At 36.5% G+C, this 24,735-nt stretch overlaps 1 protein-coding gene across 2 annotated transcripts; it reads left to right on the top strand.

Annotated features, from left to right (window-relative positions):
• On the top strand, positions 1 to 24,675 carry LOC140164361 (protein sidekick-1-like). Of its 2 annotated transcripts, XM_072187636.1 has the most exons (18): positions 1 to 106; positions 632 to 795; positions 1,366 to 1,632; positions 2,796 to 2,925; positions 4,673 to 4,830; positions 8,580 to 8,737; positions 9,276 to 9,429; positions 10,138 to 10,223; positions 10,802 to 10,919; positions 11,225 to 11,326; positions 11,804 to 11,945; positions 12,872 to 13,032; positions 13,758 to 13,919; positions 14,531 to 14,689; positions 15,604 to 15,894; positions 17,800 to 18,125; positions 18,782 to 18,918; positions 20,046 to 20,871. In XM_072187636.1, exons 2-17 carry the CDS (start codon positions 714 to 716, stop codon positions 18,806 to 18,808), a joined length of 2,523 nt encoding a protein of 840 aa, XP_072043737.1. In that variant the 5' UTR covers positions 1 to 106; positions 632 to 713; the 3' UTR covers positions 18,809 to 18,918; positions 20,046 to 20,871. The 2 variants fall into 2 exon arrangements, with proteins under 2 accessions (XP_072043737.1, XP_072043736.1); XM_072187635.1 differs by lacking the exons at positions 1 to 106; positions 632 to 795; positions 1,366 to 1,632; ... (11 more) ...; positions 15,604 to 15,894; positions 17,800 to 18,125 and having other exon boundaries at positions 18,807 to 18,918; positions 20,046 to 24,675.
• The last annotated feature ends 60 nt before the right edge of the window (positions 24,676 to 24,735 follow it).

Raw genomic sequence — 24,735 nt, 5'->3', positions numbered from 1 at the left:
CTCACGAGAAGATCACACGCATGGCTCCATTATTATTACTATATATTTCGAACCGTTTGTGTCGACAATGTCAGCTCAATTTTTCAACCGTTTGAAGAGTAAAAAGGTGAGATATGATTTATGATGGGAAATTTATATTTGTCTTTATGTATTCACGTACTCGTTAAAAGAGAAATGTTTTGTTTAAACAATCAGAACTCGAATTGATAACACTGTATCGCCGACTTCGTATGTTGCAGCAGCTAAGCAACTTACAGATTTTAAATTCACATTAATGTTTTACTCATGAGTTAAAAAAAAAGTACGATGTTTGACTGCATAATGTGTATGGAACGCTCATGTATTACTTCTTGAAGTTGAAAATACTCACTGACATTAGGTAATGACCTGGGGGAAAATGACCCTAACTTATTGTAATGTGTGCGCACCTTCTGTCGATTAAAATCTGAAAGTATTATTTGCTTTCTTGTTTGTACCTTGTTGTTTGACATTGTGGCTATAACCATTACAATATACAGTTAATGGTGAATTTCTTTTTCATTTCATGGAACATGTAAAGATCAATGACACTGTGTATTTTGGTGCCAAAATGTATTTAAATTTACTGCTGATGTCGTTCTTAACTTTGCAGCTTGCTTTATAACGAGGTGTATACCAGATACTTATACTTATACAATGTTCTCTGACATGGTACTCTGCTAACAAATCGCATCATGACCAACATGACAGTTTTCAATTTATACCTCATCCTGATTCTAGTGCATCTATGTACTATAGTAGTTACCACTAAATTAGGTAAGGGCTACTCCTAAAAGACAAACTAGAGCAACAACAGTAGTGTAGCCATATAAACCAAATGATTCGTGAGTCAGGTGAACTACATGACTGCAAATATATGTGTAACTCATTAATCCATGTGGTCCCCAGATGTGGTGTTCACCTTTGGGGCAAAGTGAAAATTAAAATGTTGTTTAAGGGATCTAAAACGTAATGTATATGATATTATTCATTAATTGAAAAATTAAAAAGATTTCGGCTACTTTACCCAAAATAATGTGCTTATGTTGTAACCCTCCAAGTCCCACGTAATACGATTGCCAATTTATATGGACGTTAAATGTTCAAGTTGTAAGTGTAATTTGCTTGTGTGGGATTAGGTTGCGCATTTGTGCTAAAGAGTCAGCAATGGGGGAGTACCGGAGCTTCCTAAAAACCTTAAGAGGGTGCAAGTAATCATTATCAACAGATTATTTACTTACGTACGGCAAACACAGAGGTCGATGGTTTGCTGTGCTCCCTTCTTAAATTCAAGTTAATAAAGCTTCTATTTTTCTTACTGATAATATGTTTGTATCTTACTTACAGTAATCGATCCTGAAGAGGCATATAAAGAAACTGGTACAGATCTCAATATCACTTGCACATGTTCTTCTGGTTGTCTCGCTAAAGATATCCAATGGTTGAGAAATTCTACAGTGATATCAGAGAACATCAGTGCCGTGAACGAAACTACATCTCAAATATCATTGTACAATCTTCAGTTTAATGATACAGCTCAGTTTCAGTGCTGTGTGAAGCCCGGTGTGAAGGATACATCTGTCTGCAGCATTCCTCTCCTTGTTAGGGTTGGAAGTAAGTCACATTTCCTACTTCTTTATACCGAAAAAGTAATGATAAAAACGAACTAGCATATAATACACTAAAGTCACAACGAGTCACGAATATGTGACCGGACACTACGAATCAGCCGTAAAGTCGGCCCGGTCAATTTTGTTTTATTTCGTGTTTAGAAAATATATATCATAAGCTATAAAATGGTATATCATTTGACTTCAAATGATATCCAGATATGGTATGATATGGTTTGTTGAACTCTGCTCCTTCAACAAAATGGTACCTTTTTTCGGTTCTACATGTGTCTGTTTTTCAACATTGCTGGAAATAAAGTCATAATTGGCAGTCATTTCAAATCATCCCCAAGTCAATGAGGTTCAGGAATATTCTCTCATTGTTAATTGTTGGTTATACATACCTATAGACAAAATACAATGTAATTGTAACCCACCACTTGAACAGGATTTAGCCAAAGCAAACAAAGATTAGAGCTATTTAATGATTCTATAGAAATAGGTAGAAGATTATTATTTGCCTTTTCAACAATAGGATTATTGATTGGTTTAAACGCTATAAAATGAGAAACATGTCGCGCCTAATTGAGGTACCTATGAATACGACCTTCACGCACATTTTATACTGTATCTCAGAATACAATTTGCCGACTTTACGGCTCATTCGTAGTGTACGCTCACATATAATATTTTTATTTGACTTTTTGTTAAGTCCCAACTTGTACTTAAATTAAATGAAAACGGCCAAATTTGTTGTGTTTGTGTGTTTGTAGGTATACCGTAGTTCGACACAAAGTCATATTATGATATTCAATTCCACATAGAACTCCAAGTTAAACATCCAACATAGGCAGTGGAGATTCTTTCACTTTAACTTGTTATTACCATGATTATTTTATTACCATGATTATTTTTATGTTGTCATGCCTTTCAAAGTCATACACAATTATCTGATACTGAAAATCTTCCTGGTATTTTAGCATATTCTGTTAACCTCTGCTTCATTTATATTAACTTTAAAGGGAAAACCAGATTTTAATTTATTCTGACTAACCATAGTAGAATGTTACGTAATCAAGTTAGTTTTTCTTCCATTATGATGAACATTATGTAGATATTTGTTTATATTCACATGTCTTTTCTTATTATGTATATTGTATTTTTCAGTTCCACCAGGTCCAGTGCAAAATTTCATCTGTATAAGCCGAAATATTATTGACTTTTGGTGTGAATGGGACGAAGGCGACCCCACAAACTTTAGGATGACATATGTCTTTCAATATAAACCCCATTATCAGTGAGTACATTTAGGTGTATTAAATTATCAAAACTATTAAGCTTTAAATGCGAGATTGAGATACCCGTAAACAGGGATACTGGTTGTCCTTGAAAGAACTGTATTGAATTGTTTGGGTGTTTTAACACCACAATTAAACATAACTAAATAACTAGCGTGGTTCCACAATAAATCAGCTACCCCATACTTTTTTAATTTTGACAATTGACCACCCCGTTCTTGAAATATATATACGAAACGCTCTCATTTTCAAACCTTTCCACGGATTCAAATATCAATCGATGATCTGTGCTAATCACTGCGCATCATCAGCGCATGAAACGTCAGTTGTCATTGATAAATATTTTTGTCTCCGTGGAACAGATTGAAAATGAGGTAATCTCGTAAAAATGTTCTATTCTAAAAATGAGCGGTCAATATTCAATTGTCAAAATTCAAAAGGTATGTGATAGCTGATATATTCTTCAACCACATCAGTTATTTAGTTATGTTTAGTTTTGGTGTTAAAAAGCAAAAAAAAAAAATCAGTTTCCGACGATACAGTTCTTTCAGGGACCACCTGTATACTAGTACATGCTCAGATGTGAACAATATCGTGGAGTATTGTGTAAGTTTTGGAAAGGGGGGGGGGGGTAGGGGTCAAATTGGTAACTACTATAACATTAACAATAGGTTTATTAGGCAAAAAAAAGGTTCGTCTCAAAGCTTGCGCGCGCGTTTGTAAAATCCCACGATTTGACAAAAAACAATTATAGTTTTTTCCAGAAAAAATCGGCAGTCCGCATATAGAATATCTTTTCCCTGCCCCCTTCCTATTGGATGCTATCGGCCATGATATTTGTCATTTTCTTCGGCCACCCACCCATTAACAGTTGCCTTGCTCCCCTTTGCCTTCCTCATTTGGCCCACCCTATTTAAACCTCCTGGCTATGACACTGTCCCCTCCCCCATGTTATCACTTTTACGTAATCACTTTCGAAGAGGTGTTACAATGATTTGATGACACAGGTACCCTGTTCAACTCTTAGCAAACCATGGCTGAATTGATTGCAGATTTATTTGCTCCATTGTATTCACATTCACACACACACCCCACACCCCACACAAGTTTCCTTTAGCAGTGAACAGAGTTTGATTTGTCCAGCGTCACGTATACGAGATGTAAACCGTAGCTGGAACGTCACGATGATAACGGAGATTTACACAAGCTATTTTCAAACCCTGTTTTATATTTCAGGTATATTTTATTAAATGTCATAGCAGTAAAAACTGAATTGCGACACAATTTACAATTTACAAACATCAAAATTTACACATTAATTGATACAACATAAAAATATTATCTCTGTACAATTTCAAAGTAATATATTACTACATCAAAAAAAAACATATTTAAAAGAAAATAGGATTACAAAAACACAATTTAAATCAAATTCATAAAAAGTCAAAGAGGTAAGAGTAGTGCATTGGTAGGGAGCTCAATTATTGCACAAAAACATGAAAATACCCATGAAATATCTATCTCGATCTGACATCATCCCGGACATCATACAACAAAAGAAGCACTGCACCACACCTCCCATATTCTTTGACAATGCAACTCTAACTCATAATTAAAAACTCAAAATCGAACTCCTAACTCTAACCCTAAATCGAAGTCAAAATAAAACTCTAACTCATTTATTATGGGAGGGGTACTAATCAGCTCCGTTTTTGATTGCTTTTTGTGTTGTTGTCATTGTTGCAGAGCAAACGACCCCTGGATAGCCTGCCCTGATAGCAAAACAAAAGGTGAAAATTCGTGTTACATTCCCAACGCCACATCGCTTCAACACGTAAGAGTCAACTCAAGCAACGTATTAGGTTCGCATACTGATTCTACAAGCTTCAATCTGGATACGCAGTGTAAGTGTACTGTGATTTCGTTTTGTTGTTGCTATTCCGGGTTGCTATTGTTGACTACTGTTGTTGTAGTTATGTGCACAAAATGTTATAGTGTACGCATATAAACCATATGGTCGAATCCAACGAAAAGTGTACACGGCATGTTCAGGGCCATAACTTAAAAGTATTAATCAATTGGCATTCATTTTTGTATTGTGTTTATTCGCCTTGATCATACGCTTCGCGCCATATATAATAAGACCCCCTTCTGTGAAAAACTTAGACACAGAGACCCCAAAACATGCTATTTTTACCCATTTTTTCAAAATATTTCTTAAAGTATTTTTAAAAACGTCTAAATCAGTTATGAAAAGAAGTCATTGGATTGAATCTAAATTGATTTCCTGAAAGGCGTGTATTCAAAGATTGCCTGTTCAATTTTTCACATATTTGTACATAATTATGAATTTTTGTGATCATTTTTGAGTGGTATTTTTTACATTACCTACGAATACAATTTTTCATAGCACTAGATATATCTTTAAAAAATGGAAATCACTAATAAATGCGCAATTGATACAAGCTTTGATATGTCCAATACTGAAATGCATTGCATTCAGGCATCTTTATTATTGTGTTTAGCTGCCAGAAATTCTAAATGGCACAAAGGTAGGTTTGGTAAAAAATATGCGTTACCTCCGAATACATGTTAAAAGCTGTGTCATTTCCACAAAGTGAGAGAATAGTAAACAATAGTTAAGCAATAGGTGCAGGGTAATACACTCTTTATTTCTACCAAGTTTCAATAGCCTGCGTTTAAATATTTCTGAGATGTCAACAATAAAAGCAAGTATTCGTAGGTAAATTTCGGTAACCGAATGTTACCTACGAATACAATTTGACATCATGACAGTATTGTGAAACACCGCCATTCATGCCAATGCCCATATTGATACATAACGAAGGCCTGTATGTTTGCTATCAAATCATATGTCAATGAAAGTTGCGAATTCACATACATGCCCACCATGCAAAAAACTGAATACGGCTTAATTGTTGAAAAATATGTACTGAAATAGACGACGGTCTGCTCATTTGAAAGAAAAATCAGATTCAAAGAAGATTAGAAGGGATAAATACTTGGATTTGTCAACTGTCATGTGTGCTTCATTTTAAATGTTTACCGACCTTCTGGTGTCTGAGTAATTTGTGTCCAAATTGATTTATTCGAAGGTAAATTTTGACGTTTTCGCTAAGGTTACCTACGAATACCATGGAAAAACGACTATTCTCATTGTCTCATGATCTAGACAACATAATGATGGACCCTGGTAATAAGCTAATTGTAGTTGCCCTCAAACGAAAGGCCACAAGACGTAACTGACTCCAAGATGGACTTCACAAGTCTGCAATAACGGTTTTAAGCGAGTTGTGTGCAATTAAGCAAATTAAAGTCACTTTAGTGCCTTTGTTTCTTACTTCAATACTCTTTCAACCGCTGTGAACCGACATTATTAATACATGATAGGGTCTAAAGTATCAATAAACGCACATAAAGAAAATGATACATTCAAAGTGCTTTATAAAATGAAGTTTTGATTGGGATATCCACCAAAAGTATAATTCTTACCTACAAATACTGAAATGTTACTTACGAATACAGCATAATACATGACATGTGTAATGAAGTGTCGCTACCAATGCAAATTAATTGTCAAAAACTTTAAGCGGTACCCCAGGACACTATTATTACCCATATACGGATTCATTCAACAATTATTTATTATGTAAAATTGCTGATTAACTACTTGTATATCAAAATGAAGTGGTCAAAATCTTGCTAAAAGCATCAAAAAATTTTGATCTAAGGTAATAGCATTTATTCATTTGGACGTACCATCTGAAAGAGATCTAAAACTACCATTTTATTAATTCATTACCATAATAGCAAACTTTAAACCTCTAAACTCAATATAGATATTGTTAAATCGCTCATGTTACCTACGAATACCCGGGTTTGTTCACCTTTTCATTGTATAAAGCGTTAGGTGTATGCTTATAATTCCTAATATTCTTGAAAACATATATCCTACTCGTTCTTATACAATGTGTAAATTGATTCATACTCATTTGATAAATAAAATACAGAAACTGACATTAACTTCATTTTCAAAATAAACTAGCATAAATTGACTAAGATCATATTGATCGCGTTATAAAAATAAAAACAAATATTTTCTGGTTGAGCTAGCATTTTCCTGACACCCTGTGGTCTACATTACACGAAAAAGCGTTAATGGGAATATTCCATTTGTTTTAGGTTGATTAGTATTGCGATAGTGAAAGCATCCTAGTGGTATTCGTAGGTAACATTGGGTTTTGATATCACATTTACTATCACACGTCCTGGATTTATTTTTCAAGATTAGTAATGGCACTTTTGGTTCCTATAAGGCCAATATGTCATCAATCAATGGGCAAAAGGAAAAAATTGTGGAGACATTTTTATTTCGGACTTTTATTTTTGGCCCGTGGACACTTTTGGTTGGATTCGACCATATACGTTCCTTGGATTATATAAATATATTGGAAATGGTTTATTTCAGTTGAAATCCATACACCTCCTACGGAAGACATGATCTGAATCTCCAACACAGTGGGTGTAGCATACTGCAGTTACTGTCCGTTTTCCTATACACAATACACAGTGCTCTCACCATTGACGCGTGACCCCTACAAATGATGTATGTTGGGAGAATGGACACTTGCCTAGTTAACATCACTGTGTGAAAAATAACCAGCCAATATTTTATTTATTCTCCAAAACTTCTAGCAAATATATTTCTCTAACATGACCTAAAATTACAGCTAGGTTAGATGTTCAGAAATGGTCGTACTTTTGTAAAATATGAGTGAGGGCAAGGCATAGCTAGCCAACTCCCCGTGTTATTTGAATGGAGATTTGACCGAAAATATTGGTATCGGACCGCTCACTTCTGAAGGATGCCACAAAAAACCGGTAAAAGCTACATTTAAATTATTCTAAATAGGTTCTAGAAAATAAAGTTTTGTAACATGTCCTAAATTTTTAGCTAATTTAGGTGTTTGGAGAGGGTCGTACTTTTGTGTTTTAGGAAGGACATGTAAACGACAGATAACACCAAAAATATGAAGAAATTATTTCTAAACCGTGTTAAGTCAAAAATCATTATGTTGCTCATTTTCAAGAATGCTGGTTTACAAAAAGCACGACATTGTCTGATTTCGTGAACAAAGCCACACATAACATTGTTTCCTTTCGTTTCCTTTATAATCGGTTACCCAACTGAAGCTATGAATACCAGCTTTATTGCGATATCGCACATGAAAACAGTCACTTGTGCACAACCAGAGAAGATCCGATTTAATCAGTTGAGCTGTTTCAATGAGTGTTATCTTGGTTTAATAGCTTTTAAAGGGGTTAAGTCCTGCAAAGGTCGAGATGAATTCTACTGTAGACATGACTGCATCATGGATAGAATAGAATCATCCATTCAAGTAACCCCCTTTGAAATTCACACGCCCTGTGTAGGCGATTTAGGTTATGTCGTCCACGGGGGTGTGTGGCTTTCAACTGGAATAGCCCAATGTGATAGCCAGTGACATACATTTTTGTCTAAGTATCACAATAGTAGCATGCGTTTTGGTAAAATATAACAAATTGTTTCATTTCTGTAACGTAATCATTATTCGGGTTTTTGTTTTGTTTTGTTTTTTTCCCAAATTTACAGCTATTCCAAACCCACCTTGTGATGTTACATTAAATGATGTTACCCATAATACACTGCAAGTGTCATGGAAAATACCTGCAGAATGGAATAATGGTATTTTTCCAATTCTAATTTATAAGATTCAGTACAAATCAACTAGCCATAATGAATGGTTTGAGGTAAGTATTTATTGAATTTGTAGTAGGTCCTATTTTAGAAAGCATTTCTTGTACGATCATTGGAAGATAATTACTGTAAAAGGAGGGTAGTCCGATACGAGCATTGCCTGGTCGACCGAAAAACGGTTACAACTCACTTTTCCGGCTCTGAATTAACAGGGACTCGTTTTTGTGTGGGGTGTGTGTGTGGGGGGGTGTTTGTATTTCTAAGCAATTCCATGCATAGCGGACTCTTTAATAAATTGACAATGCCCATAACTTTGACAATCATAATTATAAAATTATGACATCATGCATGATGACACATTTGCATAGAAAGACAATTGATTTCGGTCATTTCTGTCCTGTTTGCACCAAAGACCAATTGAATTGTAATATGCATCAATAAGACCCTTATGTACATGTACACGCATCCATTCCGAAAGAGGTGATTGTTCATGGCGCGTTCTGTACAAACTTGCTCACAATTGCATGATTTTGTGTACGTTTGAGTTTTATCATTTCTTACTTTATTTGTCATCTCATTTGATGTCCACAGAAAATTACAGATGTCGATACTACGAACACAATGTTAACTGAATTAACACCATTTACGAGTTACGAAGTACAAGTGGCTGCCAAAATAGACTACACTGAGGAAGAGTTTTGGAGTGACTGGTCGGAAAAATTTTCGATCATCACAAATGAATCTGGTAAGACAATTAGAGCTCTGACAGTGAATAAGTCCATGGTTAACATTTGCAATAAAATCACTTGAAATGGCAATCGGAGAATTTTGGAGCCAACACTTGGCGAATACATCGCAAGCTGTGGTACAGAATCCGCCAAAGCATGCTTACCGGCATGAATTCGAGCTAACGAGTTGATATCAGCCCAACAAACACAAATATGTGTTTAAAGTGTTTTATGATTGTTTTGTTTTTGGTCACAACGTTTTAGTGACAAGTGTCGGTCATAAAATCTTTCAAACTTTTTATAATGAAAAACACTGCAATTACAATGTTTTGCCGCAACTCTTCATGACTGTGTTTGAATGTTATTAAAATATGTATTTTTGAAATACCCTTATAACTCCACATTTAAAACATTTGGTATATCTACATAAACGTGGTAGGTCCAAATTTAGTGCGACAGCAGCATGGTGAACAGAGACCAACTGAAATGTCGTAATTTTTCATATACTATTAAAGTAATGTTTCTTCCTTGAGATAACCTTAAAACTGTTTTAAAACCGCGAAAATCGTTCCAAGAAACCCAATGTTGGGTGATTATTAAACCCCGTATCCCAGGACTTAGATGTTAGAAAACTTAAAAATTTATCAATTCTGCCTTTATTATTATTAATTCGAAATAGTGAAAAGACATTGAAAAGCATCCTTTTGATAATTGCATTTATTCAGTTCCTGTTGGTGTTGTTGTTTCTCCCGGTATTTCGGATGAATATCCTACTGAACCAAGCAAAAGAGATGTTATTCTACTTTGGAAGGTACGAAAAAATATCAAAGATAATAACAGTTACTGTAAAGTTTACGGTAAACTAGTGGGTTAACCTATCTGCTGTGTTTGAAGAAAAAACGCTACTAATACAATATGTTTGACAAGATTCTTCAGGCTTCTGATCACTGTCATTACTATTTATGATGATAATAATGATAATGATGATGTTGGTGATGTTGATGTTGGTGCTGTAGATGATGGTGATTATGAGGAAGGTGTTCATTTTTCTTGCGAGTGGGTGCATTTATATTTGCTTGCTTTTTCCAACATTTTTAGTTACAATTGTGTTATAAAAATAGCAAATATCACGGGATTCTTCAGTCGTGTATGAAATAGCTTAATAATTGCGTATCACTAATGTTGTTCGAGAAATTGTACAAAATAATGCACTGTACTGGGATTTTGATGCATCTAATACACTTCCCCTCTTTCGGAGCCCGTGCGTTAGACGCATCAACATCTCAGTACGCGTTAATTATTTTGTACAATTTCACTCCCAACAAGTGATACGCATTTATTAACCTGTAAATAATTATGCTTATCTTATCTCCTATTTCATGCGAATAGGAAATGCCAGTAGACCAACGAAATGGAATCATACGTGGGTATTTATTGTATGTTAGAAATGACAATGATTACAGTACAAGTAAACATGATACACCAACCACCACGGTAACCCTGAACAGTACGTACAGTTTATTATCATTTTTGAAAGAAATTTAAAAAATTATTATTATTATTATTAATTAATTATTAAAAATAATCATGAACTCTAGCTTCGGCATTTGTTCTCCTAAATATGGTCATGATTATTATGAGTAACCATGAGTGACGAAGGATTGGTGGTGGATTTTGTTTCTTAAATAATTTGATTATTGTAAATGCTTTCAATCTCGCGGACTAGTTACAATTACTTGCTTGACAATATTTCTCATGCATGCTTTAGGTATTCATATAAAACATATAACTATGTGTGTATTTTTTTTTTAGATCTAGAAAGATATGCAAAGTACACTGTCGTAATACAAGCCTACAACAGCGCTGGAAGTGGACCAAATACGACATTCTGCTGTATACAAGATATCACGGAAGGTTTGTATTTTCAATATATCCTTTAAATTTACAAGGTAATATTATTTAGTTCTATAAAGAAATCAATAATTTTTCTACTCTTACATCGTTGCATTTTTAATAATATGAATCCTGAGGTTTTCTATCAGCCAAGATAAACACATAATAGACATATAGGCAAGTAACTGGCATGTTATGACCCAGATGTGTCAAATGTTGACAATCTTGCTATATAACATGCTATGGGCTGTGTGTTGGATATAATAAGTTATTACCTTCACTTTGGCCTACAATGATGGTACAATGTTGCGAATTCTTTAAGGCACTTGAAACGTAATGATTAGTAATACAGGGGCAAACTCCTCAGATGACAAATGTACTGGAAAGTCTGCAATTCAACATTTTTATATGATCTAAGTACAGAAATTATCCATGGGTTGCTTCTTATAGATATGAAAAATTTCAACAACTTTGAAACTGCTTTATATTTTCTAACAGCTCCAAGCTCCCCAACAGAAATACTGGGAGATCCGATAAGTAATTCTAGCATACGTTTGACATGGGAACCACCAAACGAACCCAACGGTATAATGCAGCACTACGATGTCCAATGGAGAGTTAACAGTATTGATGACAATTGGTAATTAGACACTGAAAAACAAAAGTAAACATGTTAAACCTCTTTTGCATTCCAAAAACAAAATAATGCAAACTTGTACAACAATATTGGAAAATTACTTTTATGAAGGAAAGCGTGGCCTAATTGTTAGGGTATTTACGTTTAGTACACGAGGTCCCAGGTTTAAATCCCAGTGGTGGAGACTTGCTGGGATTTTGACCTGGCAAAAAATGTCTGAAATTAGTTGGCAAGCTCTGTAGATTAAATTCAAACTTCCGCTCTCCCATCGTTCATTTAGAATTGGGTAAGTAAATCACGAAAGTACTCCGTCCTTCGCAATTTGGAGGGGCCGTTAAGCCGTCGATCCCGTGTACAGAGCGCATCTATCTCGCAGCAAGTTTATAAAAGAGTAGGGTGTTAACTTCTGACTGTTCGCAATCCGTCCAGGTGTTCAAATGGACCCCAATGGATATAAGCTTCAATAGAGGTTTTCTTGGGTTATCCAGGGTTGTCAAACCCCGAACAAAAATGCTCAAGAACGTAATATATGTTCCATCAAACAACAAGCAGTTACAGGAAGATAATTTAAATATCCGAGATGGAGAACAGGTGCCAATAAATGCTTGAAGCCTCGACTTTAATAAAAACCATAGGTCCGATAATTGTTGCACTCCTTAACATACTACATCAATACAATGGTAAAAAAAGATACAAAACAAAAACTTGAATTTAGATACAATTACGCATTTACAACTACACCCAAATTAACATCAAACCTCTTAACCCTACTAAACGGGAGGGGTTGTACCATTCCCTAAAGTGTCTCATCCAGTATAATAAAGACCCAAAACGACTTAGTTCTTATTTAAGTGAATTTTGTTTACCTTTTAGATACATTTTAAAATTTAATGTTCTCAATAATAACGATATCTAACAAAACAATACAGGCCATATAATGGGACAACTTCAGCGGATTCCGACCAGCTAAAGTATGAGCTCAAAGGATTGCAGGTTTACACAAGTTATGATATCAAAATCCGGGCCATTAATCATAAATACACAGGACAATGGGAGGAACTTGACAATCCAATTAGAACAAAAGAAGGAGGTAGGTAGATGATTCAGGCAGTGCATGGTTGCAATATTTCCAAATTTAGTGTTCCTACTTAGATATTGCAAAGTAAATTTAAACAGTCATTCAACACAACAATTATCGAGACCAACCTCAATATTTCGACATGTAACACGTGTCTTCATCAGGAGAACTCCAAGGATGTTGTGAAGGAGTTGACTTCACGATTGACCTGAGATGACTCCTTCACAACATCCTTGGAGTTCTCCTGATGAAGACACGTGTTACATGTCGAAATATTGAGGTTAGTCTCGATAATTGTTGTGTTGAATGACTGTTTAAACTTACTTTGCTGTTTGAATAACCAACACGTATGAACATTCACTCGAATACTTAGATATTGTTAATTAGATATTGTGATATAAAATGTATTTCTCGATTAAAAGTAAAGTGCAACAAACTGAAGTGGTGTAGATTGATTTTAATCATTATTATTTGTGACTTTGACATTTGGGGTGCACAAAATATCTCTGAAAGCTTATTAATTCCAACATTCGATAGCGTAGTAAATATATGAAAAAAAAAATTATAGTACCATAAGGATTAATGGTATACTGCTAATTATAATGTCAATGTTTACCTGAATGGTGTCTAGCTTACGGAATTTATAAATAAATTACAAATAATGATTTAACACCAACATCAATAATAATAATACGATTAATTATGAAATAATAATATTTCTTTCATATCTGCCATAGCGCCAGCGAAAGCACCAGAACCAATATCATTGGAAGAAGATGTTGAAAGTTGGGAAAAATTAAAAGTGTCGTGGACACCTTTGAAAGATGTATACAAGAACGGCATAATACGGGGATATCACATATCATATTGTCTTTCACATCAACAACCTGAGTGTGAAGGTATCGGTTTCTTTATTTGTATGTTTGTTTAAACCGTTACATAGGGCTCATGTCCCTCAAGCCAGGTTAAAAAAACATAATTATGTAAGCAAGCTGGCTCATATAGACAGAAAAGTACAAACATGATTGAAGATACAGGTAGAGAAGAAGAAGCCCATTGCCATCGAATAAAGTGAACAATTTCACTGGCTATCTACGTTACTCATGTGTGACTTCTATCAAAAGGCGCTGGTTCCCGTAGTATTCCTCATTCAAACCAATTCAATTCACGACCTCGGAGTTACTTGCATGACTTAAACGGGTTATTTTGAATCAGTCATGGTTGCACATGCAGGTACTTCTTTTGAAAATCCTAAACAAGGTATAGCAGTCGCTGATAGGATATGCATCGTATAGAGCACGGATAACCTACATATTTTCTTAAGGAAATGTATGGTCTTTGGATCCATACTGATACTGATGATATTGAGAGGATTTTGTTCGAATTATTGATAAATCTAAAATATTATAGACAACCAATCATCTTTATTTAATTTCTACTGCAACCAAAACTTACGGTAATATAATATACTTATATTACAACAAACTTATCTTTTTACAATAATGTCCAGGAGGAGTTTCGAACAAAAATGAAATAGGCGACTCTGCATCTTTCGCTGTTATAGACAATTTGGAAGCCTATACTACCTATCTTGTGTGGGTTACTGCGTACACGGACGCGGGACAAGGACCATTTTCTGCTAAACAACTAGGACGTACTGGTCAAGGAAGTAAGACAAGAAACTATACTTTGTTTCTACTAAAACGAGAAAGTCAAAACTTGGGGCTGAATATTGATTAAGCGTTCCTTTATACAATTGTAAGCTATTACAGACTGATGAATGGCACAAGTGGTATTAGTATTCTACGAATATTATGTGTGTTTTATATGCTTTCCTTCCAATATGATATACACCAGGCACAAAAAGAAACTCGTCAGTCATATTCATCCTTGCTGTTCAATAACTTGATAATTTTGGATTATTCTGAAATATACATTTTGTTAATTGGACTTTGTGAACATTGAGCAAGAATTGACTAAGATATGCGCCTCCAAACTCTCAAACCCCAAAATGAAAAGTTTTAACGATTCAATTGTGCCTGTTATACTGTGTGCTTTATTGATTGGCCCGTGGTGCTTGTGTGCAATACAACGATGCGTTCCCATTGAAAATCGTTGAAAATGCAACTTTTGATTTTGGGGTTGGAGGCTTTGGAGGCGCATATCTTGGTCAATTCTTGTTCGGTTTTCACGAATAGGGTGTCAAATGAGAAAGCAAAGTCCAATTAACAAAATGTATATTTCAGAATAATCCAAAATTATCAAGTTATTGAACAGCAAGGGTGAATATAACTGACGAGTTTCTTTTTGTGCCTGGTGTATGTAAAGCTACAGTCGGCATAATCATTTTACCGGTGTTTTTGTCTTCTCAAAAACCGTTTAAAAAAAGACAAACCTGGGATCATAGGGCCAGATTACTAACGTAGGAGTAATCAACAAAATAATTCCTCTCTTCAGTTCAAAACGAATTAAACTTGAGAAACATTTAAAAAGATAACAATTTATATAACTTTTCAACAAAATCCATCGGTTGAGATATTTGCATTGATCGAAACCAATTACCTTCTTAACTTTGGCTTTCAGTCCCAAGTGCACCACAGAACTTCGCGATTACAGATATAACATCATCTAACGTGAGTCTTGAGTGGGATGCTCCCTCTGAACCAAAGGGCGTCATCTCCCATTACCAAATAAACTACTACAAGGAGCCACTTTTTGACGTAATTAATGGAAGCTTACCTGAAGTACGCACTTTGCATGCTGTTGTTGTTGGTCTTTGGGGAAATGTACAATACCTCTTCAAAGTAATTGGTTGTAATGGTGCACATTGTGGTAAAGATGTTGGGCAAGCGTATGGAAAAACAAAAATAGGAGGTAAGATCAAAAGAGAAACAAGTTTATTTCTAGTAGCACGCGCGCATTGTATTCTGGAGGCCACATTGCACATTTTGGGCATTGCATTTTCTTTTACATTTTTGTATTAAGAATTCAAGCTATCAACGGGTCTAGAAATAATTACGTGATCATCGGAACCAACCAGGAAGCAATGCAATATACTATGCACAAAAAGTATCAGAACACTAAAACAAAAATCCCTTTCTAAAAGACTCTAAAACTAAATTACAAAATAAAGTGGTCGACAGATGGAGAAATTTGTTCTGCGTAATTTGGTATATTCGTATGAATGGCCAAGTGGACCAAAAAAAACACCGTTTAAGATTATACGTTTATCCTTACACGTGTAAGATGGCATCTTACACGTGTAAAATTGCATCTTATACGTGTAAGATCGCATAAATTGCTTAAATTGACGAATCATATAAAGAACCCATATTTAAACCCCAAACAACCAATCATCTTACGCGTATTCGACCAATGCAATCTCGCCATATCATTTCTTACACGCGTAAGAATTGCCTATTAGGGATGGACGGTATTTCAATTTGACTAGTACATACGACAAGCGTCGAATAATCTCAGCCTCGATATCGATATTTTACTTCCACCTCCTGAAATTAATTGATAACTGAGAAAAAGTAACCAGAAAGTGAGATAAATCTCAATAATCGGATCGATTCCTGACAGAGTTTCGGCATACAATACAGGACATTGTAGCTCTCATACAAACTTAGAAACTGCCTTATTCGATGTTGGTGATATGTTGGTGACGAGCTCTACTTACGGCAGTACGCCGCCAATAATTTCGCGTATTGTCCATCACTAACTTCAAGATCTTACACCCAAGGCAGTTAAGCGAATGCCCTGGTGCCGTGTGTGATTACCGCTCATGCACTGATCAACCACACGATAAAAAGATTCGGGAAACACCGTAAGAAAACTTGGCAAGTGGTGGCAAGAAAGTTTCGCACCACGTACGTCGAAGTTCACTTTTCAAAGGGCGAACTGTTGTTACGAAAATCAAAACGACTGGTAAACATATCTACTAAATGACCTCAAAAGGTCAAATCGTCTGTGAACTGTGGTGAAAAATAAAATGACGAAATTGCAATTGACTGTCACCCTTACGAGTGAAAATACAGCTTATTTAGCTAGTGTCAACATGGTGTCCTCGGTTTGAATATTTTCCTAACATATTGGATTAACTCCACAGCTATATGGTTTTTCACAATATAACAGTAATAGAAAGAAAACTGAAATTGTTCGTCATTTTCGGCACAAAAATTTTGGCAAAAAATGACGTCACGGACGTAAACAACAATCTCCTAATTAGCATATGGTCGCCATTCCTCCAGCTAGCTCGTCCTGTGATTGGTCCTTTAGTTATCTAGTTATTATTCTATATCGCTGCTTACACATATAAGAAGTCGTGGGCGTTACAAATCTAAGAAACGTCTTTACATATTATTGGTCGAAGATTGCTAAGCGTAAGATGATTGGTTGTTTGTGATTTCTTACTCTGTGATTCGTCAATTTAAGAATCCCACTTCGATCTTACACGTGTAAGATGCAACATGACACGTATAAGATGCAATCTTACGCGTATAAGATGCAACCTTACACGTGTAAGATGCAATTGACCTTACACGTTTGTCTTACACGTTTTTTGGACCACTTGGCCATTCATACATTCGACACAATTATCACTTTCACCAAATCACACCAACTACCAACTAAAACATTTTAACAGAATTTGATTAAACCAACATGAATTCATTTTGGAACATTTTATCGACACATTCTTCTGAATGAAACTATGTTATAATAAAACATCTACTTATGCCTTTATCATAACTATACTAGTAATAACATCCTTTGCAGCTCCTGGATCGCCATTTCTGCATACTAACATCGCTCCTAAATCATCCGAGCTAATGTTTCTATCATGGGACCCACCTGTTCCGCCTAATGGTCCAATAGACTCGTACTACGTGGAAAATCGTCCAAGTACATCAACTGGCACATGGATGAAGATGAAGGTTTCTCCCTCAAGAACAAGCGCTAATGTAACGGTGGATTGTGGTGTGGGTGATGATGGAATCATGTTCGATTTTAGAGTTTATGCTGCGACAAAACTACAGATAACGTGGTTTTATGGGGATTGCCTTCTGAAGTCCGTCAGTTTGAAATGTGTAGTACTATTCCAGGTATGATTGTCATTCATTTAACTTTCGACTCGCTTTCCAGAAATAGGTTCTCATGTATGGCATTGTTGTCACAAAAAAGAACCAACATTAATTCGGCGAAAGACATAATAGCCTACATTAAAACCACAGGGGTAGAACGGTGAAGTGTATGTGCAATTCGGGCAAGTGGTGTCATAGGGGCACGGCCAGCCCCCACCCCATCGGTCTGAAAATTTTGAAAATGACATAAAAATATTGCCGAAAATGGCTTGTGCCCCCAATCATATCCGGTGCCTCCCCACCATCATGGTCGATGCCCCCCCACCCCACCACAGAGTGATGCATACGGGTGACATTTTAGTTTCTGGTCCTGGTCAATATTTTCCCTCACAATAGTACTAGTAGTTCAGTTTAGTAGTAGTTTAGTTCAATGGTAGTTCAGTTTAGTAGTAGTTTAGTTCAATAGTAGTTCAGTTTACCGCATATAACGTTTCCAGCCTTACGATTCCAATCCATGAAATCTTACAACCTGCTCATTAAAGTTTCATAATTTGAGCAGATACAAAACACATTAATATTGGATGATGTGCAACACGAGTACTTTGTCTATACTATTAGTACCGACCAATTCCATCTCTATATTTTTGATTTTTCATTTTTTCTCTATTTCATTCCAGTTCCTATTCTCGTTGTTACAATTGTAATCCCACTTTGTGTCATGTGTTTGGCAAGTGTAGTCTGTGTCGTTACCTACAAAATTCGAAAAGACACAATACCTGATCCGGTTATTATTAACGATGAGCGGATGGATAAGGTCAGTATAAGGCTTAAATAATTTGTCGCTCGCAAGACATAGTGGCGTATCAACCATTTTTGACAAAATGAGATAAGATCAGTTTCATAATCTATGTATAAAGCTCTACATTCTGACAAACTTTCAAGACATACATGTCATTAATTAATTAAGTATTATCATTAATTAGGTTTGGCGTATCTCACTCAATGGAATTATTGCGTACATGACGACATAGTGGCGTATCAGTGACATACGCCACTATGTCGTAAATATGTGACATACACCACTATTTCGGTATATCGCGGCTCACTGATACGCCATTATGTCGTCCAAAACAAGGGGAATGTTGTACACAATAATTCAAAATATGTAACCTAAATATTTATATTTTCATATCCGTTCAAGAAAAGGGGACATTTTAATCGAGGCAATGTATGACAAACGGTTAAAACTTCAGATGCAATTATCTCAAAATGGCCATACTCGTGATACGCCACTATGTCTTGTGAGCGACGAATTGCTTTCCGTACGTGGCCTGAAAACCAAAATGCGATATGCGTTTTAAATATTCAAAGTCAGAGTTTATGGTAACATATGTTTCAAATCGGTGCAGAGTAGGCGAGATATGAAAATTATTGCCATAAACGGTACTTTATATAAAATGTATTTCCCATCTTTAGATAATTTAATTACTTCTTGTTAACTCTTCAAACCGTTCGGACGCAATCATCTCGTCTCCTGAAGTTTTGTTTGGGCCTTTGGTTTATGATGGCGAGTTTACTCTTTGTCATAACGAGCGAATTTAGCAAATTTAGTTAAGACTGAATAATAAACTCTTTATCTAGAACATCTGATATATCGAAAAACATCTGCTAATTTGTTATTATTACAATTATTATTATTACAGTTATCATTAGAAGGAATCAAATTAATGATGTTGTTGAATTGATGTGTGAAATTAGGTTAAGTAATAGAAAACTGTGCATTTTTGAGACGTTGGTTAGACCCTACCATCATGCAAATACGGACAGCTATATATTACATTCTGTTATATAATAATTCAGCTTAAACCACTTAATTTTGTTGTATTAAAATAGTATATAATTATTTAAAACAATGTCATTTTTTACAATTTTCATTTTCAGCATTGGGAAGTGACTTTTCGTATACGGGAAAGAGAAATATTTGACGATCCAATGCCACTACTCTGTTCACAACCAACTTCATCAAGTACTTCGGAGATGACTTTAGCAGATGATTTTGACGCCATGCGATGGGAAACAGAATCACAACATCAACATCACATAACACTTGGACACTTCATGGACAACAGTGGCACCTCGTCTTCTCGAACGGACAGCACAGACAGCGGACTACCCTCCACGCCTTCACTTGATAACGAAATGTTATCACTGTTTTCGTCATCAAGAGATAACGATGTATTCGAAGAGGACTCATCATCAAAGCAAGATAATAATATTACTGCTATAGATATCCACTCTCTTCGACCCTGGTAAATTAAATGAAACAATCTCTCCGTATATGAAAGTAGGGCAACATAAACAACAGAATGGTAGATTACAAGATACTTTTAAAAGTACAAGTGGCAAGCAAAAGGTTAAACCAACCATGGGTCCTATTCCACTAAATGTTCTTAAAAATGTAGCTAACCCCCTGGCTAACCCCTATTCTAAAATGTCGCAGATTCCGTCATCGACAGGACACAATCCCAAACCTCAACCGGAGAACAGCGATTCTGATGACACTATACCACTGTCTTCTTTTCTACCAATGATGAGTGCCCTTCAAACCAGCATAGTCCTCCAAGGCTTCAGCATTCATCAGTAAATTTAGGTTACTCGAGGATTTCAGAAATAAAAGTCGCAGAAGATATTATCTTAACTAATCCCAACCAGCAAAGCGCTTCGAGACTTCCACAATCATTTGAAAAATCAGGTCATTCAAAAATGCCCGAAATCCAAGTCTCTGGAAGTCAAATACCAGCTACCACTCCAAACCAACAAAGTATTTCCAGGCGTCCACAGTCATCGTCAAATTTCGGTTATTCAAGAATATCGGAAATCCAAGTCCCTCGAAGTCAAATACCAACTACCATTCCAAACCAGCAAAACACTTCCAAACGTCCGCAATCATCAGAAACGTCGGATTATTCAAGATCGTCGGAAATCCAAGTCCCTGTAAATCAAATACCAACAACCATTCCAATCCAGCAAAACACTTCCAAACGTCCACAGTCATCAGCAACGTCAGGTTATTCAAGAATGTCGGAAATCCAAGTCCCTGGAAGTCAAATACCAACTACCATTTCAAACCAGCAAAACACTTCCAGACGTCCGCAGTCATCACCAAATTTAGGCTATTCAAGAATATCGGAAATCCAAGCCCCTGGAAGTCAAATACCAACTAACATTCCAAACCAGCAAAACACTTCAAGACGTCCGCAGTCATCACCAAATCTAGGCTATTCAAGAATATCGGAAATCCAAGCCCCTGGAAGTCAAATACCAACTACCATTCCAAACCAGCAAAACACTTCCAAACGTCCGCAATCATCAGAAACGTCGGATTATTCAAGATTGTCGGAAATCCAAGTCCCTGTAAATCAAATACCAACTACCATTCCAATCCAGCAAAACACTTCCAGACATCCGCAGTCATCAGCAACGTCAGATTATTCAAGAATGTCTGAAATCCAAGTCCCTGGAAGTCAAATACCAACTACCATTTCAAACCAGCAAAACACTTCCAGACGTCCGCAGTCATCACCAAATCTAGGCTATTCAAGAATATCGGAAATCCAAGCCCCTGGAAGTCATATACCAACTACCATTCCAAACCAGCAAAACACTTCCAGCCGTCCACAGTCATCAGTAAAGTCAGGTTATTCGCGGATGCCAGAAATACAAATTTCCGACGAACCCACACCAATTACCTCAAACAAACAAAGCGCTTCTGTACTTCCAAATTCATCTGTCAATTCAGAGTATTCGGGGATGTCAAAAGTCCTTGTAGATGCATTACCAACTACACCTCCATACCAGCAAAGCGCTTCGACACTTCCACATTCATTAGCCAATTCAGGTTATTCGAGAATATCAGAAATACAGGCCCCTCAAAGTACCACATCAGCCACTTCAAACCCGCGAACTACTTCGAGGATTCCACATTCATCAGCAAATTTAGGTGTTTCGAGGATGTCGGAAATTCATGTCCCCGAAAGTTCCAAACAAACCACTTCAAACCAACAAAGATCTCAAGGACTACCAAAGTCATCAGCTAATTCAGGTTATTCGAGGATATCAGAAATTCAAGTCCCTGAAAGTTCCATATCAACCAATTTAAATCAGCTAAGTCCTTCGAGGCTTCCGCATTCATCACCAAATTCGGATTTTTCGAAGATGATCGAAATCCAAGTCCCTAAAGGTCCCATAGCAATCACTTTAAATCAAGAAAGCGCTTCAAAACTTCCGCGTTCATCGGATAATTCAGATTATTCAAGGATGTCAGAAAGCCAAGGCCCTGGAAGTCTTACACCAACTGTCAGTCCAAACCAGCACAGTGTTTTGAAGCTTCCACATACATCAGCAAATTCAGGTTATTCGAGGATGTCAGAAATCCAAGTCTCTGGATGTTCAATACCAACTGCCACTTCAAACCCACAAAGCACACCAAGACTTACCAATTCACGAGTAAACTCAGATTATTCAAGGATTGCAGACATCCAACTTCCTGAAAGGGTCGCTGCAACAACTTTAAACCAGCAACTCGCTTCTAGACATCCGCAGTCATCATCGAATTCGGGCTATTCGAGGATATCAGAAATAAATGTCCCTGAAAGCACCATTTCAACCACTTCAAATCAGCAAAGTCTTCCGAGGCTTCCGCATTCATCAGCAAATTCAGAGTTTGCAAAGATGGCCGAAAACCAAGTCCCTAAAGGTCCCACAGCATTCACTTCAAATCAAGAAAGCGCTTCAAAACTTCAGGATTCATCGGTAAATTCAGATTATTCGAGGATGCCAGAAGTACCTGAAAGACAAATACCAACTACCGTTTCAAACCAGCAAGACGCTTCAAGTCCCATATCATTCAATCAAGAGTCTGCCAGACCAATCACGAACACTAACGTCCCACAATTAGGACAATGCCCAGCAATTGGGTATAGTAGAATATCAGATGCTGTCTTAGGTCCTAAAGTCGACCATTCCGCTACTGAAGCCAAAGAGAAACTTGGTTCTGATCAGACATCTGCTCCAGTTCTTAATCCGAGTTTGTCGACTAGCGTTGATCACAATGCCAACGTTATAACCAATAACAGTCCTAAAGTCGAAGCTGAGTTTTCCTATAAACCCCAGGCCGAATCTTCCCATTCTTCAAATAACTTTCCCGCGTCTTACGAATCTGATCCGTACACATCAACGGTACAATTGCCAAAACTTTTTGATCATGGACGCCAACATAATGTACATACAGCTAAAGTTGAAACACAGGACAACCAGCCAACTACGTTCATACCAAGAGTTTCTACTTCGAACTCGTATAATAGAATTGATGAACTATCACCAAATACCGTATCAAGCAATATCCAGCAAAACCAGTGTAGAAAACGTGACCAGCCTTATGCAGATACATGTGCTGTGATCAACGCAAATGTAATGGAAAGTTTACTTGGATCACAAATGAACTCATTCAGTCCTATGTCGCTACCAACAGATCCGTCTGAATCTCCAAGAGCAGAATTAACCAATACAGAGTCTGGGAGAAAGCAATCTAATAACAACCCAAAGTATTCACTTGCTAAAGCTACTAAAGATTCATCGCGTGAGGCTTCAAGTGACTTATCTCCAGCAAGCACTGCAATCAGCACATCTCATCCAAGTCATTCCATTGTAAGTCTTATGACATCGCAACCTAATCAACGTGTCTTCCAGGATCCAACGAATGCTTTTCAGGATCCAGAAGCATACAGTGCATTCCCTCAAAGTATTCAACCCAATGTAACGGGCGATTATCAACCTGTAGCAGCGTCAAGTAGCAACAGCAGCTTTCTACCAATTCAAGATGATATACCGTCGCCAAATTCTGATCTTTCAGTATCTGCTAGACCTGTCTCTGCCGACCGTAAACAGGGTGATATTAACGGTCCTATTGTAAATGGACCCCACCAGAGCAGGGATGATGGTTACTCTGCCCGTACATCGTTTGTCTTGAATCCAAATAACACGCAATCTAACCGCGAAGGCCAAATCATCGCCATGACGATAGGAGATGTAACAAGGTGCAAAACAACTACCTGTACGGACAGTGGATATGTATAGACGGAGAACACGGAGGGTAGGAGCTGGGCAGCTCGACCCCACATTACTGTGCTAAAGAGACAAACAAGGGAAAATAATATTGCCCAAAAATATACAGCTTGTTACCTTGTTGGCAATGAAGAGACTAGGTTACAATGGTCGTTATACTCTAACTGATCTGAACCATTTGAAGACAATGACGCCAAAAGAGGATTTGTACAAGTGCGGCGGCAAACAAAGAACATAAACTCAGCAGCAAGGATGTCTTTATGCGACTTTACGCTCATTTTTGGCAGCAGGTCACATATCCTTAAAATAATGCTCTGCTGATCAGATATAAAGGACTGTCAAAAGCAGGTGAATTTATTGTGGGATGATGTTGTTAGAGTATTAAGAGTAAGAATGAAAATCTTACATTTGAAATATTAAATGGAACTGGTGGAATATTAGCTTTAATGTTCTACGTTTCTGTGTTACTATAAACTTTGTAAGAGTGAGTGTAAGATTTAAATTTTTA

The sequence above is a fragment of the Amphiura filiformis genome, chromosome 11 (genome assembly GCF_039555335.1).
Source record: "Amphiura filiformis chromosome 11, Afil_fr2py, whole genome shotgun sequence".
Taxonomy (NCBI): domain Eukaryota; kingdom Metazoa; phylum Echinodermata; class Ophiuroidea; order Amphilepidida; family Amphiuridae; genus Amphiura; species Amphiura filiformis.
Note: the sequence above shows the minus strand (reverse complement) of the source record. Positions and strands in the feature narration are given on the sequence as shown.